The 15,554-nt window shown below is 38.2% G+C and overlaps 2 protein-coding genes across 2 annotated transcripts in view; both read left to right on the top strand.

The window, feature by feature from the left end:
- The window catches only part of LOC142832567 (ATP-binding cassette sub-family G member 3-like), a 117,925-nt gene extending 110,208 nt beyond the window's left edge, over positions 1-7,717 (top strand). Inside the window, exons 12-15 of the mRNA XM_075943096.1 lie at positions 1,149-1,273; positions 3,910-4,064; positions 5,480-5,569; positions 7,628-7,717. Coding sequence (XP_075799211.1) covers positions 1,149-1,273; positions 3,910-4,064; positions 5,480-5,569; positions 7,628-7,717 — 460 coding nt within the window. The remainder of the gene's footprint in view (positions 1-1,148; positions 1,274-3,909; positions 4,065-5,479; positions 5,570-7,627) is intronic.
- LOC142832677 (ATP-binding cassette sub-family G member 3-like) overlaps positions 1-10,165 on the top strand; it is a 120,369-nt gene extending 110,204 nt beyond the window's left edge. Inside the window, exon 16 of the mRNA XM_075943355.1 lies at positions 9,600-10,165. Coding sequence (XP_075799470.1) covers positions 9,600-9,756 — 157 coding nt within the window. The 3' untranslated portion in view covers positions 9,757-10,165. The remainder of the gene's footprint in view (positions 1-9,599) is intronic.
- Positions 10,166-15,554: the final 5,389 nt, after the last annotated feature.

Genomic DNA, 15,554 nt, shown 5'->3' with positions numbered 1-15,554 from the left:
TCACCAGACCTCAGTGCTGCAGACAACGCGGCAGTAGTGGGGTGAAAAAAATCACAGGATATTCATAATGCCCCCCCTCAAGAAGGATGTCAGGGGTTTCATAGAGCTTGGGTGTAGTGGGTTCAGCAGCACGTTGGAGCTAGAGAGACACAGCTGCATAAGAATCAGGGTCCTCTTGATGCAAGGCTGGAAAGAGCCAGACAGCAGCCGCATATAAAAGAGCTGTTTATCGCCCATGCTTTTCTAACATTGAAGAACCTTTTCCTGGTGACCTATGCTTAGGAGTTCCTGCTCTCAAGATGGCAAAGATTTGCCCGTAAGTACATTCCAAGGAGAGGAGTCATCGGAGAGCAGTTGAGGGACCTGCACAGCCAGTAGAGTGCTGACTCTGTGTGCATAAAATCCTGTGTTAGAGTCACAGTACCACAAAACCCTGAGCATGGCTGTATTTCTTTAATCCCAGAAATTGGGGCCAGGGTAGAGGCAGGATGGTCATTCTTGGCTACATATGGAATTTAGAGCCAGCCTGCTCTGGTGATCCTGTATCAAAGAAAAAAAAATCAGAGATGAAATGAAGACACTAAGAGGGAAAAAGAAGACCTTGGGATTTGGAAGGGCTAGGAAGGAAAACGATTAGTTTGGTGTCTGGTAAAGATTCATGGTTGTAAAGAGAGATTATTGAAGAATGCATCTGTCCTAAAGTGAGGGTAGCAGAAGAGAAGGGTGTAGTGTCCTGAAGCTTCACTATGACCTCAGAGTGACAGTGTCACCTTCTTCATAAGAACTGGGAGGAGAAAAGTCTCCATGACCAGTGTCTGAGGTGAGGTATGAATGAGCTGCTCCTCAGGGAGCCAGCTTCAGAGGGGCAGAGACTCTGGGGAGAGTGGGCACACCGGACTGTTTCTCTGGAGGGGCTGTTGTGTGCCCAGAGTGAACAAAAGAGGGGAGAGGTTTTTGGTGTGAAAAATCATAGTGAGAATGTCAAAAGGATGATGGCTTAGAGATGCTGGTCCCTAAGATGGGGACATGTGTGGGAGTCAGCCTGGGTAATAGGGTACATTGTCCTGTTAGACTCCCTGTGGTAGCAGATGTCAGTGTAGCCTTCTGTACTAATTTAAGGATGTATAACATGATCTTTGTCTCTCTAGACATGAGCACACCAGTGGATACTACAGAGTGTCATCGTATTTCCTTGGGAAATTGCTGGGTGATCTGGTACCCAGGAGGGTATTGCCAATTATTATATTTACTGTTATACTTTTCAGCATAGCAGGTAAGTTGAGAAATGTGTCTTTACTCTTGGGGGAGCATGTTTTGGTTTGTACAACTTTGGCAAGCCTAAAGTAGAAGAAAATAAGTAGAAAAGAATGTCTATATTGTGTGCCATCTAAAACAAGAGTTCAGTGAGAGAAAAATCTCCAAGACCTGTTAACAAATTATAACAAAAACTGTTTATGAAACTGTGCTTTTGTTAAGAGATTTCGTGCAGTATAATGACTGAATAAATAACATCCATTTAAGAAGACAGTGCCAAATGAGTAAAATCATTAATGAGATATCTCTCCATATATATATGGATTTATTTTTCCCTTATTTCTGTGTTTGTCTCTGTGTGTGTATGTGTGTGAGTGTGTGTGTGTGCTCTAAGTGAAGGCTGTACCTGGGGAGGTCAGAAGAGGACTTCAGACTCTTTGGAACTGAGTTACAGAATAACCACTGTAGGAATCCAGGGCCTCTAAAATAATAACACATATTTTCAATCGTGAGTCATCTCTCTAGCCCAGCCATGCATTTTTCTCTGTGTTTCTGTCTGACTCTATATGTTAATAAAATATAGAAAAGTGTATAATATGCCATACATATGTACTGTGTAAAAAACATAAACATATACAGGGCATTGTGCTACCTAGTCTTACAAAGAGGGAGAATACTGAATATGAGGTTTGTTGAAATTATATAATGTGTATAGTTATTGCAAATATGTACACCAATTCATTTGTTCATTATGGTTGAGCTTCACTTTCGATTATTTGTTCAGCATTTCCATACTTATAACACACACATACTTACACATACACATAAAAATACACCCACACATTTACACACAAGCACATACATGCATATACAACATAGAGAGACAGATATACACAGAGACCTGTATACACACACAAACACTGTCACACTTTCAAGTATAAATACTGTAACAGCTTAGACTTTGTTTTATAGAAAATTGATCATTCAGAGCCAGTCATTAAGGCCATGGGATGGTTGTGGGGAAATGTGCTTGTCTTGCAAGTCTGACAACCAGAATTTGATCATCAGAATCCACAAAGGACAAGAGAATTACTCCAGAAAGATCTCATTCAACTCCACATACATATCATGGCACATGCACACCATAGCACATGTGCACAATGGCACATGCACACCATGGCACATGCACACCATGGCACATGCACACCATGGCACATGCACACCATGGCACATGCACACCATGGCACATGCACACCATGGCACATACACACCATGGTACATACACAACATGGCACATACACACCATGACACATGTACACCATGGCACATGCACACCATGGCACATACACAACATGACACATGCACACCTTGGCACATGCACACCATGGCACATGCACACCATGATACATACACAACATGACACATACACACCTTGGCACATGCACACCATGGCACATACACAATACGGCACATGCATGCCATAGCTCACGCACACCATGGAACATGCACAACTTGGCACATGCACAGCCATACCCACTCATCTATCATACACACCATGATAATCAAATTAATAACTTTTGAAATAATTAGGCAAGTAGCTCAGCTTCTGCAAACTCTAACTTGTGTCCTTGTGACTATTATAAATACACAGGACTTTGCATTGCTCATAGCATTAGCTCCATAAAGATTACAAATCAGTTTGTGAAACCTATTGCTTTCTTCCAGAGCAGTTACATGTGATTTCCTAGGAAAACTTAAACTGGAGGCATTCTCCTGTCCTCTAGATATCACACCATTGCAAGGTTGTTTAATCTTCAACTCAGCTTTCAGTATACCAATAAGGGAAGTCAGGGCAAGAACTCAAGGCAGGAACCTGGAGGCAGGGAGTGAAGCAGAAACCATGGAGGAGTGCTGCTTACTGGCTTGTTCCTAAAGGGTTATTTAGCCTGATTTATTATAGATTCCAGGACCAACTGCCCAGGGATGCTACCTCTTTCCATATGACCCTAGCTTGTGTTAAATTTACAGAAATTAACCAGCACACTACTGATCTCATTAGTTTTACTAGCACAATTATGATAAACACAGGAAAATGAGAACAAGAATGTTTTCTATTGGTAATTCTCCTGTAAGGGAAAACAGAATAGCTGGCAAGTTGTGTTCCCTGGAGCTCTACATATCCAGATCTCATAAATTGCTCATAATTATTTATAAAAAAGAATAGACATTATATGGAAGGTATTATGTGGCAAGTATAAAAATAAAGCCATATGATGAGCCTGTAGTGATGGCTCATTGGTTCGGAGCACTTGCTGAACCCCAAAACCCCCAAATTTGATTCCCAACACCCTCATCAGGGCTATAGTCACAGCTCTAGGAGAGCTGATGTCTCCAAAGGTAACTGCAGACATGTGACATACATTCCCACAGACACACATTAACATACACTTGAATTAAAACAGAATAAATCTTTACAAATTAAGAGAAGTTTATGTAATCACGTAGAAGGAAGCAATTAAATTGGAGCCCATGATTAGTGGGATGACTGTAAAATTGTTTCTAGTCTCTTTGGTGATTGAAGTATTACTTGAAACATGTACAGTTGTCTGAATTTCAGTAGCTGGACTGATCACACATTTTATTTTTGTTTCTTAGGAGTAAAAACAGATGTGAAGGGTTTCTTCACTATGATATTTATTGTCTTGATGTTGGCTTATTCTGCCAGTTCTCTGCCACTGTCTTTAGGAGCAGGGGAGAATGTAGCAGCTATACCAACACAATTTATAACCACCTATTTTATGTTCATGATGGTGAGTATGACTTATGTTTCTCTGAGAGGAACATGTCCCTTTTTGCACATGAAACCTACTTGATACATCAGGACTTGAAACAGGAGGCTTTATTCTAAAGCTTATTATGGTCTGTAGAAGAGAAGGAGCTGCTGCCTTTCCTCCTAGGCTTTGTAGTTACTGCTCTGATGTAGTCCTGTGATGTGGTTGACATGCCCTTTTTAGTGAGCTCTTAGCAGACATTTCTTGGGATTATTTTACAAAACCATAATAAATTTGAGACAATGGCATGATTTCCCACTACAAGACAGATTGTAACCTTTCTTTCATCTTGGTGTGAGAGACTTGCCTGCTGTTTTAACCATATCATAGGTGATTTGGTTTATTCAATTGTCTCTAATGGAAAAGCCAAGGTCATGGTCAATGCAATTGTGCGGCACTAGGAGTCTATCTCAGTGTTCACTTGTTTTCTGAAAACTGATAGAAATAGAAATAGTTTCCAGATTCCTAAGTACTTATCAGTTACCAGTTTTAGCACACTTCTGCTCAATGCTTGTAATTGGTTATCCAGTCTTAGTCTTTCATGCCCATAAATTACATACTTAATGTAAATAAATCAATAATCTGATAAGTGGAACCATTTCCCACATTTCCCCCAAAGACATGTCAAGTAAATAGAAAGATTGATGTAGTGTGTTAATGTTCATATTCTTTCTGCTAGTGCAGGAGCTTACTGTAGCTTGGCAATTGTGGATTTATGTCCTTGAGAACATGCGAAGTTTTATTTTATTTTCTATTTATATGGTCATATCTGTATGGCCATTCTGTAATGCAAACATATCCTATCTTAAGGAGTTCACAGCTATGCTTCCCCCTATATGAGAGGACACAGAGGGTAGTAAAGTTTTCTAGAGTCTGCTGTTCTTGTTCCCAGATGTGCAGGAAAGCCCACTGAAAGCCTCTTATCAATAGAGAAGATGAATTATTCCTCATCCAACAGCCATTTTTGAATATTCTAGTGTTTAAGTCTAGATAGGGCAAATTTCTTGTGATCTTCACAGCTATCCCTTGTTCATCATTCATAATACCTACATAAATTAAATATTATAAAGAATCTAAGAGGATGTAAATATGAAGGGTAGGAGTATTTCAAGTTTAAAGGATGTGCATGATTTGCACATTGATTTCATGCCTTTTTAAAGATCACATCTGAGAGTTACCTTCTGCAGAGGCAGGATAACAGTCCATCTTTTAAACCCACAAAGAGCCTTAACTTTGCAGACTGAAGAATTCTGTTTAGAGTACTGGAATAATTCTTTAAAGAGCTGGTCTGAGCAGAAATGATCAGAAGGATGAATGGGTCTTGAAGAGGGACTATCTTGTCTAGAATTCTTAGTCCCTGGACTGGTTCTAATTTGTGGTTCTGTTCATTGCAGTTTATCTCAGGTCTGTCCCTACATATCATGAACTTCATGCAGAACCTCTCATGGATTTACTACTTTAGCATTCCTCATTATGGCTTTACAGTAAGTTGTCCTGTCTGTCACTGTAATTGGGGTCTCAAACTGTAGTAACTGAATTGATTCTTACAATGCCTTTTCCCAGCTGTAATCTCTAACCAGACACTGTCCAGAGATTTTGAATGAGAAACAAAAGTTAACAATTTTTCTGTTAGTTTTAGCCAAAAGTCAGTGAGTCATCTGGGATTTTCCCCAGTCACATGTTATTTGAGGAAAATTAAGGTTGAGAAAAATCCCAGTGTAAAGAGAAAGATAGACGATAGATGATGAAAAGCAAACAGTTGTGATAATGCCCAATAAGGAAATTATGATAAGATCAGCGACTGTGATTGATAGTTTGTGCTAAGAAATTAAAAGAAACAGAAAATACTGGGAGCCTTGCTCTTAACTGATCCAACGACCTGGGATGGATGTGTGAAGTCAGCCAAACAAAGAAAACTCTGACCACCTGTTTCAAACAAGTGGCCCCTGTTAGCCTGAAACTTTTTTCTATAGTTTGCATGAAAAGTTTTATAATCACTTTCCATTAGTTTGTTTAAGTTTAAGGGAAATTAAGTTTTCCTTAATTTGTTTCCTTAAGTTTCTAATAACAATTACAATAGTTGCCACTTCGTTTCCTTACCTCATTTCCTTTCCATCTCCTGACTTTCCCACTGGTAATCGTTACCTATTTGATTTGTATATTTAATATTAGAAGAATAAGCAGTAGAGCAGGCAGTAAAGGTAGTTTTCTAATGAGGCACACCTAGAGGAAGAACAGTTGGCAGCACTTGTGGTTACAGTGTTATACAAAGTAAATGAGAATTTTAGCTCTATTGGTTAATATTTAAACACTCACATTCAAGTCGTCGGCCAAGACTGAATCCATCCATTCTTCATTCTATACTCCTCTAATCTCCTGTCATCCTGAAGACTACATAACTAAAAAGCTCACTCTTAATAGTTGGCACTGCTTGTCTCTTGCTCTCATGTCCACTTCCTCTCAGTTTACTACAGCGTTGATGCCTACAGTATTGGCACAGCTATTAGAAATGAGGGCATTGTGGATTAATGTGATTCTGCTTGATTCTCTCTTCTTAGACTGTTCCCATTAACTCCTGATATCCTCTATTTGTTCACATTACTCTTAGACACCTGTGGTTAGAATCATTCTCTCCAGGGCAATTACGTAAATATGTATGTCCTGAACTACAGTGACTCTTCCAAACTAGTCACCAGGTGCGTTAGGAAGACAGCATCCTGTTCTCAAGAATCCTAAATTCATAGTTACACTTTAAACACCAAAGGCTTTAAGAACTGAATCAGATTGACTGCATATTTTTAACAACATCCCCTCTGGCTCACCCAGAGTAGAATCATCAGGGTAAAGTTTTCCTAATACAATAGCCATCTCACCTATGGCTCTAAGGAAGTGAAGCTAAAGGTAACCAACAATATAATTTCTGTAAGAAAAACAAAAAGAGCAGGTAGCACATATGCTTTGGGGGTCATTCCCAGAATTATACAGTGAACTATCCATCAGCCTTACCAAAAAGGATTAAATTCTCCCTGGCCTTGCCAAAAGGAGAACTTGTTCAAGGCATCACATGGCCTCTGGAAAGAAACCATGTGATACCCAGAATCATATAGGTTTTGCCAAGCTATCTTTACAGTAAGTGAACCTTACCAGACTTTCTTACTCCCATTATCACAACTGGTTTTGATGAAAATAAACAAGAATTATTGCCAATATAGATCAAGAGTGCTATTTTATTCACAATGTTTACATGGTTATGGACTTGGCAGAGAAGTAGGATGTAGTACTGAGCAGTTTAGACTACCTACTTCTTAGTAGTTGGGAAGCACCATCATTTTAAGGAAACTTTCTGAGTGTGGGAAGGGGCACTGCTTTTCTGGGCAGACTGAACTTTGTAGGAGTTTGTTTATTTTCTTTGCTTTTTCTTTTTTTTTTTTTTTTGCAAATTAAAGTCAAGATTGAACTTGAAGTCATAGCTGTGTTTATTTTTTGGAAACTTATTAAAATCTTAAACTATTTGCCTTTCCTTGTTCCTGTTTGTGTTACAGGCTTTGATGCACAATGAATTTATGGGACAAAACTTCTGTCCAGAAAGAAACACATCAGAAGTCAGTAGATGTAAGAACTTTGTAATGTAAGTTTGAGTTCAGTGTTTCAAGGACATAGAATGCTACTAGACTTAGCAGGAAAATCCACCCTTTCCTGATTAACACTCCTTCCCCTGCCTGTTTCCCAGAGTGAGATTGCAATCAATGCACACGTGGCTGTATTTAAATCCTATTGCTCTGTGGTGTAGAAAATTTTCAGAAAGGGTTCTTTTGGAGCATTTTGAAAATGATTTTGGTATCTTGATTGTGGACTTGAGTTTCTTGTTTCAGAACATTTAAGTTTGACATAAGATGCTCTGATAGTTTACAAATGTATAAAGTTTCCACATGTGTAAATTATGGCACCTGTGAGTAGAGCCCAAAAATGTCAGGGCATCAAAGACTAAAGTGAGTCAGCTTTGCCTGCCAGATTTCAGAGTATTTTTTCTGCCCCACACCCACCATAGCCCCACACAGCTATTACTTTAAGAAAAAAATGTGGTGCTTGTGTGTGTGTGTGTGTGTGTGTGTGTGTGTGTGTGTGTGTGTAGGAAAAATGTCCTATCAGAAGACTTTTCCTACAATGTAAAAATACACATTCCTCTTTGTTGAGAAGAAAATATCATTTTTGTCTAATGCCTTGAAAATACATTCACTTTCTATGATTGTTCTCAATGATTTTATTTTGATATATATGTGAGAGAGAAATATGCTGATATGTTAAATCTCTCAAGGATGTTCAAAATAATAATGACTAACAGTAACACAAATTTATGTTCAAATTGCTGATGAGAAAACAAATATGGGGGGTATCTTATTTTCCACATCTCCTCTCTCCTGGTGTCTGTCATATGACATCCTTTTAATAGAAATTTCTTATAGTTTTCTAGTCAAGAGGTCTTGGATGGGTAAAGTAAAGCCTAGGAGGGCCATCTGCAGTTCTCATACTCACAAAAGAATTTTTCTCACAAAAGGAAGAAGAAATCTTCCCTTTCAGTGGATATGGGGACTGTTATATCCCAAGAGACACTCAGGGATGGAGACACACAAGGATGGAGACATAACAGGATGGAGACATAGGAATGGAGACACAGGGGTAGAGGCACACAGGGTTGGAGTCACATAGGGATAGAGATTCACAGGAATGGAGACACATAGGGATGGAGATATACATGGATGGAGACACACACACAGGAATGGAGAGACACAGGCAGTAATTGTAGTGTATTCAGGACTTTTAGCAGCAGCTGTTTTTCTAACCCGTATCAGGGCTCCTGCATCCTGTTGTGCTACAACTGATACCCAGGCTCTGTCTATAGCCATGGGCGCCTGGGGATGTTCCATAGCTGAGCATCCATGGTTGTCACTGCAGTCTTAATACAGGAGCTGACAGCAGTTGACTAATGCTTGTCAGAAACCCCTAGTCCCCTCTGTTCTTTGGTCTAGAGTTTGATGCTGTGTTTTTGTTTTTGTTTTTGTTTTTGTTTGTATGACTGTCTACTGAGTCTGCAGAATTGCAAAATCTTTGATCTCTTAGAGTGTCTGTGTGTTATTAGGAAGGTGGGGTTTTCTGCTTCAGGAGAGACAAGTCCTTTACCCATCCATTTGCCCTTTGAAGAGAGAAATGTTGTAGAGTTAGAAATCTCTGATGACACCATGAAGACTACAAAGTTGGATCTTGTATGACTCTCTAAACTCAGCCTTTGTGCCAATAGCTACACCTCTTAGATGGTTTTTCAAATTAACAAAGGGACCTGATTCAAGTAGTTTATATTGATTATAGTGCAAAACTGTAAGTACATCATTATTATTACCAATTAAATATACTGGTGAAATTTTTAATAATGTATTGAAAATATGAGTTTTTAAAAGAAAGGAACAGTGAATGTGTTGAATAAACTTTAATGTTATTTCTGTGTGTGTTGAATTACAGATGTTCTGGTGAAGAATACTTGATGACCAAGGGCATCGACCTCTCACCATGGGGCTTCTGGAAGAATCACATGGCCTTAGCTTGTATAATGATTATTTTCTTATCAATAACCTATGTGCAGTTATTAGCTCTTACAAAAAAGAGAGTTTTAAATTAGTCTTCAATTTTCTTTGAATTAAACTGACATTAAAAAGCTAAAATGTTGCCAGTAGGTGGTCATGTCTGAGGAGCAGATGGTGGTACTTGGGGTTTGTGAGACTGGCCCACCAGAATTCAAGGCACTGATGTGTAGACCTCAGATAGGCAAGTTCCTGAAGGCTTTAGCTCCAGAATGTCTCATGTTACTGTTGTGCCTTTATAAATGTTTTACTGTATGTGGAACTTAATTTTCACCGGTAATACATAGAATATTTAATCATGCAAGGGAAACTGGAAGCATGTTGTTTTTTTACTTGTATTTATTGTAATCATTCAGAAATTAGAAATAGAATGTAACCACACTAATTTTTATATTTCATGAAAAATTCTGCTGGGGTGTATAGACTATAAGGGAAAAATAAGTTAGAAAGAAGATAACAGGAAGTAATAAGAAAGAAGTTATCAGGAAAGAGAAAGAAGGGAAACATCAAGGTAGAAGAACAGAACAGAAAAGACAGAAAAAAACATGACAGATTGACTGATAGAATGTCTCTCTAGGAAGGTAATATGCATGCGATGAAGATTATGTTAAAAAATGAGACATTATCTCTACCTGACAGACTTCATAAATTGGAATCCTCAATAAGGGCATTAGAACAGAACACTGGACAGGAGATCCAGACTTTGCAAAAGGCAGTGGCAAATAGATTTGAAAAGATTGAGGAATGTATTGAATTTGATAACCAGGGAAAAAATGTACAAAGACAAAATTTAGCCTCATTGGTATGTAAAAATCTCTGAGATAACTTCCCCAGAGTTTTCCCTGCCTTTCCAGTAATAACATCAAAAAGAGTATCTGGACCCAAGTACCTAAGGTTGTCAAAGAATATACATGGGAGCCCATATGTATGTCTGATCTAAAGGAAATTAAACAAGCAATTGTAGCTTATGGACTACATTAATCCTTTGTTAGGGAACTGGTCAAAATGTTGGCTTCCAGTAACAAAGCAACACCACAAGACTGGGCTCAGTTAATCTCAGCAGTCCTAGAAAATGGACCACAGTTACTTTGGAGGTGCTATTTTAAGAAAGCAACTTGAATTTTAGAGCAACAGGAAAAAGCAAAAGGACTTGAGATCTCCCTAGATCAAATTCTATTCAAGGAACTTTATTCTGATTCCAAGGATCAATCTTTTTTATCATGAACACACCATGTCCCTATGTAGCACAGCAGCTTTAAAGATTTGGGGTAGGATTCAGAAACCAGAAAGGAGGACTGAATCATATCTTAAAGTTAATTGGGGTCAGAGAGAAACTTTTAGTGACTTTTTACAAAAACTAACAAGAGCTGTACAAATAGGGGTAACTGACCCAGAAGATAGATGTATAATAATTGAAACTTTGGCTTATGAGAATGACAACATAGAATCCAAAAGGATCCTTGGGCCTTTAAAGACCAGATCAGCACACATGGATGAATGGGTCTTGCATACAATGAAAGTTGAGACACTTGACTATGGTACTGAAGCTTTAGTAGGAGAAGCAATTTCCAATAGTAAAAGAAGACATGAAAATACCAAATGTTTTAATTGTGGTATAATGGGTCATCTGAGAAGGGATTGTAGACAAGGGGTTCCTAGGAATAATGGTTCCTAGGGAAGTGGCAGAAATAGGAGGACTCAGCCTTCAGATATATGTAGGAGGTGTAGCAAAGGCCAACATTGGACCAATGAATGTAGGTCAATGTAAGATAGACAAGGCAACCAGTCATTCCCAGTTACTGTGAGGAAAGTGTCTCATCAAGAAAATTAAAAACTCCAATGCCTGCTATGAAAAACAATACTGTTCTGAATGATGAAATAAATGTGGGGGATGACTCAAAAAACTTCAGTAGAACATAGGAAATGTATATTCTGGCTGACTTCTATAAATGATCAAAGACCAAAGCAAAGAGTGTGTGTAAATGGCATTTTAATTGAAGGCTTACTAGACATGAGTGCAGATATAAGTATCATTATTCCAGAACCTTGGCATCTGAATTGGCCTCTTCAAGAGGTAGATGTTCAGTTCCTGGGAATTGGAACCCCATATCAGGTAAAACAAAGCACAAGATGGTTTGAACACATAGGGCTAGAAGGGCAAACAGGAAGATGGAGGCCATATATAGCCAATATTGCAATGAATTTGTGGGGTTGTGAACTATTGTAGCAATAGAATACCCAGATTCACATTCCTGTAGCCCCCAAAACTTATGTTTCTGGGGGGAATATTAGAAGATACTATAGACGGCAGTCACCAGCCAGTCAGACTGTACAAGAACACAAAGCAATTGATGAACCTTCAGAGGTATTAATAGCCCTGTCTTTAAAATGGTTAACTGAGAAACCATTATGGGTTAAGCAATGGCCTCTAGTTGAGGAAAAGCTAAAGGCATTAGAACACCTGGTACAAGAGCAACTAGATGCTCGACATATTGAAGAATCTACCAGCCTTTGGAATTCTCCTGTATTTGTTGTTAAAAAGAAATCTAGAAAATGGAGAATGGTGAGAGACCTTAGAGCTATCAACAAGGTTATTCAGCCTATGGTCCCTCTACAGTCTGTAATTCCTCTGCCTTCTCTGGTACCAAAGGGATGGCCTCTCATAGTTATTGATTAAAGGATTGTTTCTTCACTTTTAGAGGAGAAGGATAGAGAAAAGTTTGCCTTTACAGTGCCTACTTATAATAGTTCTCTGCCTACTAGGATATATCAATGGAACGTCCTCCCATAAGGAATGCTCAACAGCCCCACTCTGTGCCAATACTTTGTCAGCCAGCTATTTTAAATAATATGTAAGCAATTCCCTAAGGCTATAATCTACCATCGGAAGATATTTTGTTATCTGATTCAAATACAGATTTTTTAGAAAGGATGTTTGAAGAAGGAAAGAAAGTCTTGCCTAAATGGGGATTACAAATTGTTCCTGAAAAGATTCAAAGAGAAGATTCTGTTACTTACTCAGCTTACAGAATAGGTTTACAGAAAATTAGAGCAAAAAAGGCACAAACTAGGAGAGACTTATCGTGGACTCTTAATGGCTTTTAAAGATTGTTAGGGGACATTTCTAGTCTATAACTGGCAGTTGGGTTAACACCTGATCTAATAATCCATTGTAAAAAAAAAAAACCTTAGATGGTGATAAAGACTTGAATAGTCCCAGAGACACATGTGGATAGGGTGAATTCAAATCCTAATTGTATTGTAGTCATATTGCCTTTCAGAATTTCTCCTACAAGAATTTTAATGCATGGGGTGATATTATCTTAAAATTGATCTTTTTACCACATAAACCAAGTAAAAAATTAAAAACTTACAAGGGAAGGTCTCTGAATTAATTATAAAAGGTAAATTGAGACTTTGTCAATGTGGAGGTATAGACCCAACAGAGATTATAGTGCCTTTTACTGCTGATGAAATAAAGGAGCTATAGGAAGACAATGAACTCTGGCAAAGGGTTTGTGGTAATTTTTTTGGAGAAATTAATAGCAATTATCCCAAAAGTGATAGACTTAACCTTATAAAGTGAACTTCTTGGATTCTTAACTGAATTGTACGTCATGCTCCAATAACTGGAGCCCATACATTTTATATTGATGCAAATAAATCAGGGAAGGCAGGTTCCAAAAAAAATAATTAAGTAAGGTAGAGCAAAGCTCATAATTCTTAGTACCATAAGAATAGCATACAATTCTACCTTTTGGACAGAATTATAAGGGCTTTCTTCTAATTTACTTAAATCTCTTAATTTGTAACCTCCCCTTAACATCTGGGAGCAGATGAGAGGGAAACATAGAGGACGAATAAGAGGAGGAGCAATTGCTCTAAAGGTCATTTGAAAATCAATATGGAAATCTATTATTGTAGAAGCACCCTAAAAATGTATATATGAATGGAATAATAATAGAGTCACCATAAAATAGAGGAGATGTGCTCTGACAATATATCTTATGTCACCAAGTAAACCTTGAGTTCCAGGAATGGATTACATCATGTTGAGCCATTGACCAAAGGTGTTCCTGTAGATTTTCCTGAGTCTCATAGACTATTGTCAAGACTGTTGGTTGCTATTCATAACCTAAGAGTAGGACCCTATTGCTGAAGACTCCACCAACTTATGCTATTGAACACAGAAAAATCAAGGAGTTATACAGTTAGAGGCTTTACCCCTACTGCTCATATTTATTGTGCTGGAAGGTTCTTTGCATGCTCCTACAGGAGGAGAGTAATAATCAGTGTCCTCTAGCTATAAACTCTGTAATCTCCAGAAATAACCTCCTGCAAGATATTTTTGGTACAATAGTGGCAAAAACATTATGGGGGCAACCAATTATTTTTTTAAATGGGGCTTAAGGTCCACTATATAAAATGAAGCCTGTACCTGGCACTGTCAAGTGGCCAAGGACCTGAGATTAGATAGGTTCTGAGCCTGGGGAAATACCTACTACTACTTTTGGCTAAAGAAACATAGAATGATTTCAGATGACATATTGCTATAGCTATGGACTATAACATTATTCAGCTGTCATCAGAGAAACTTTTTATTGGAGTAGATGGTAATTTACAGAGATCTACAACTGGACAATGTGTAAAGGCTGAAAGACTTTGTAGCACACATCTCTACCTTCCACTGAAGCTCAGAATTCTATGCAGAAGAGAAGGTATCACGGTTTTAAGAGCCAGAGGTGATGGATGACTCCATGGAAACAGCATCCCTTAGAAACAACAGGACCAATGCACATATGAACTCACAAGGATTGTGGCAGCATACAAAAGATCAACCACAGTTCAAGCCAGATAGGATCCCAGCACTGAACAGGGGAGGTGGACACAAAATCCAACACTAACCCAGAAGCTATTTGCAACTAATGCCTACTGGAAAACGAAAAAAAAAAACAGCTTTTTCCAATAAAGTGTCCCTGGGAATATCAACTATACTCCAGGGCAGAACTGGTACCCACGGGTAATTGACCAACATTAAACAAATATCATGTTGATGTTGTACAGCTTTGTTTTGTTATTTATTGTCTAATTGGTTTTCTTTTTCTTTAGTTATTTTGTTTTTGTTATGGTTTTGTTTTTCTTTACTTTTGAGGCCAAGGAGAGAGAGACACAGTGAGAGCTACCATGTATTTAGCTAGGTTGGTAGGAGGGAAGGAGCTGAGAGGAGTTGGGGAAAGAGAAAGAATATGATCAAAATATATTGCATGGAAAATTAGTTTAAATAAAAAATAAGTACGGTTTGGTGAATTACTTTAAACAAGATGTTTTACAAACACCACTCTTGGTCAGGAAATGGGTAGTGACTAACACGTGTGAGGTAGTCATGCCCCTGTCTACTCTAGACTTGCTGTCTCCATGCATTGCTTCTGAAATGACACAAAGTACCCATCTCTGTTTGCCATCAGAACACCGTTACAGCTTAGTTTTATCTTCTAGTATTTTTAGCACAGATTCAAGTTTTCTGTCCACTACTCAATCAATTTATCTTTTCTCATTTTTTTGAGACAGTCTTATGCCCTTAGGACAAGCTTGCTTTAAATCCAATTCCTTCTGACTGTGCCTCCTGACATGCTGAAGTTACATGAATATTCTACTGCATTTGGCTTAATAGGCTTAATTTTCAAATAATTTTATGTATACAGAAATTGTAGAAACATGTCAATATCTAGTGGGTTGGGGTCCCTGAGTAAGGACCTCACACAAATCAGGACACAGGAGATACAGAGTATGAACAACTGCATAACAAGCTTTATTTTGTATGGCTTTTTATACAGAC

Source organism: Microtus pennsylvanicus, chromosome 12, assembly GCF_037038515.1.
Source record: "Microtus pennsylvanicus isolate mMicPen1 chromosome 12, mMicPen1.hap1, whole genome shotgun sequence".
Taxonomy (NCBI): domain Eukaryota; kingdom Metazoa; phylum Chordata; class Mammalia; order Rodentia; family Cricetidae; genus Microtus; species Microtus pennsylvanicus.
The sequence above is the reverse complement of the archived record's forward strand: the minus strand, read 5'-3'. Positions and strand labels throughout refer to the sequence as shown.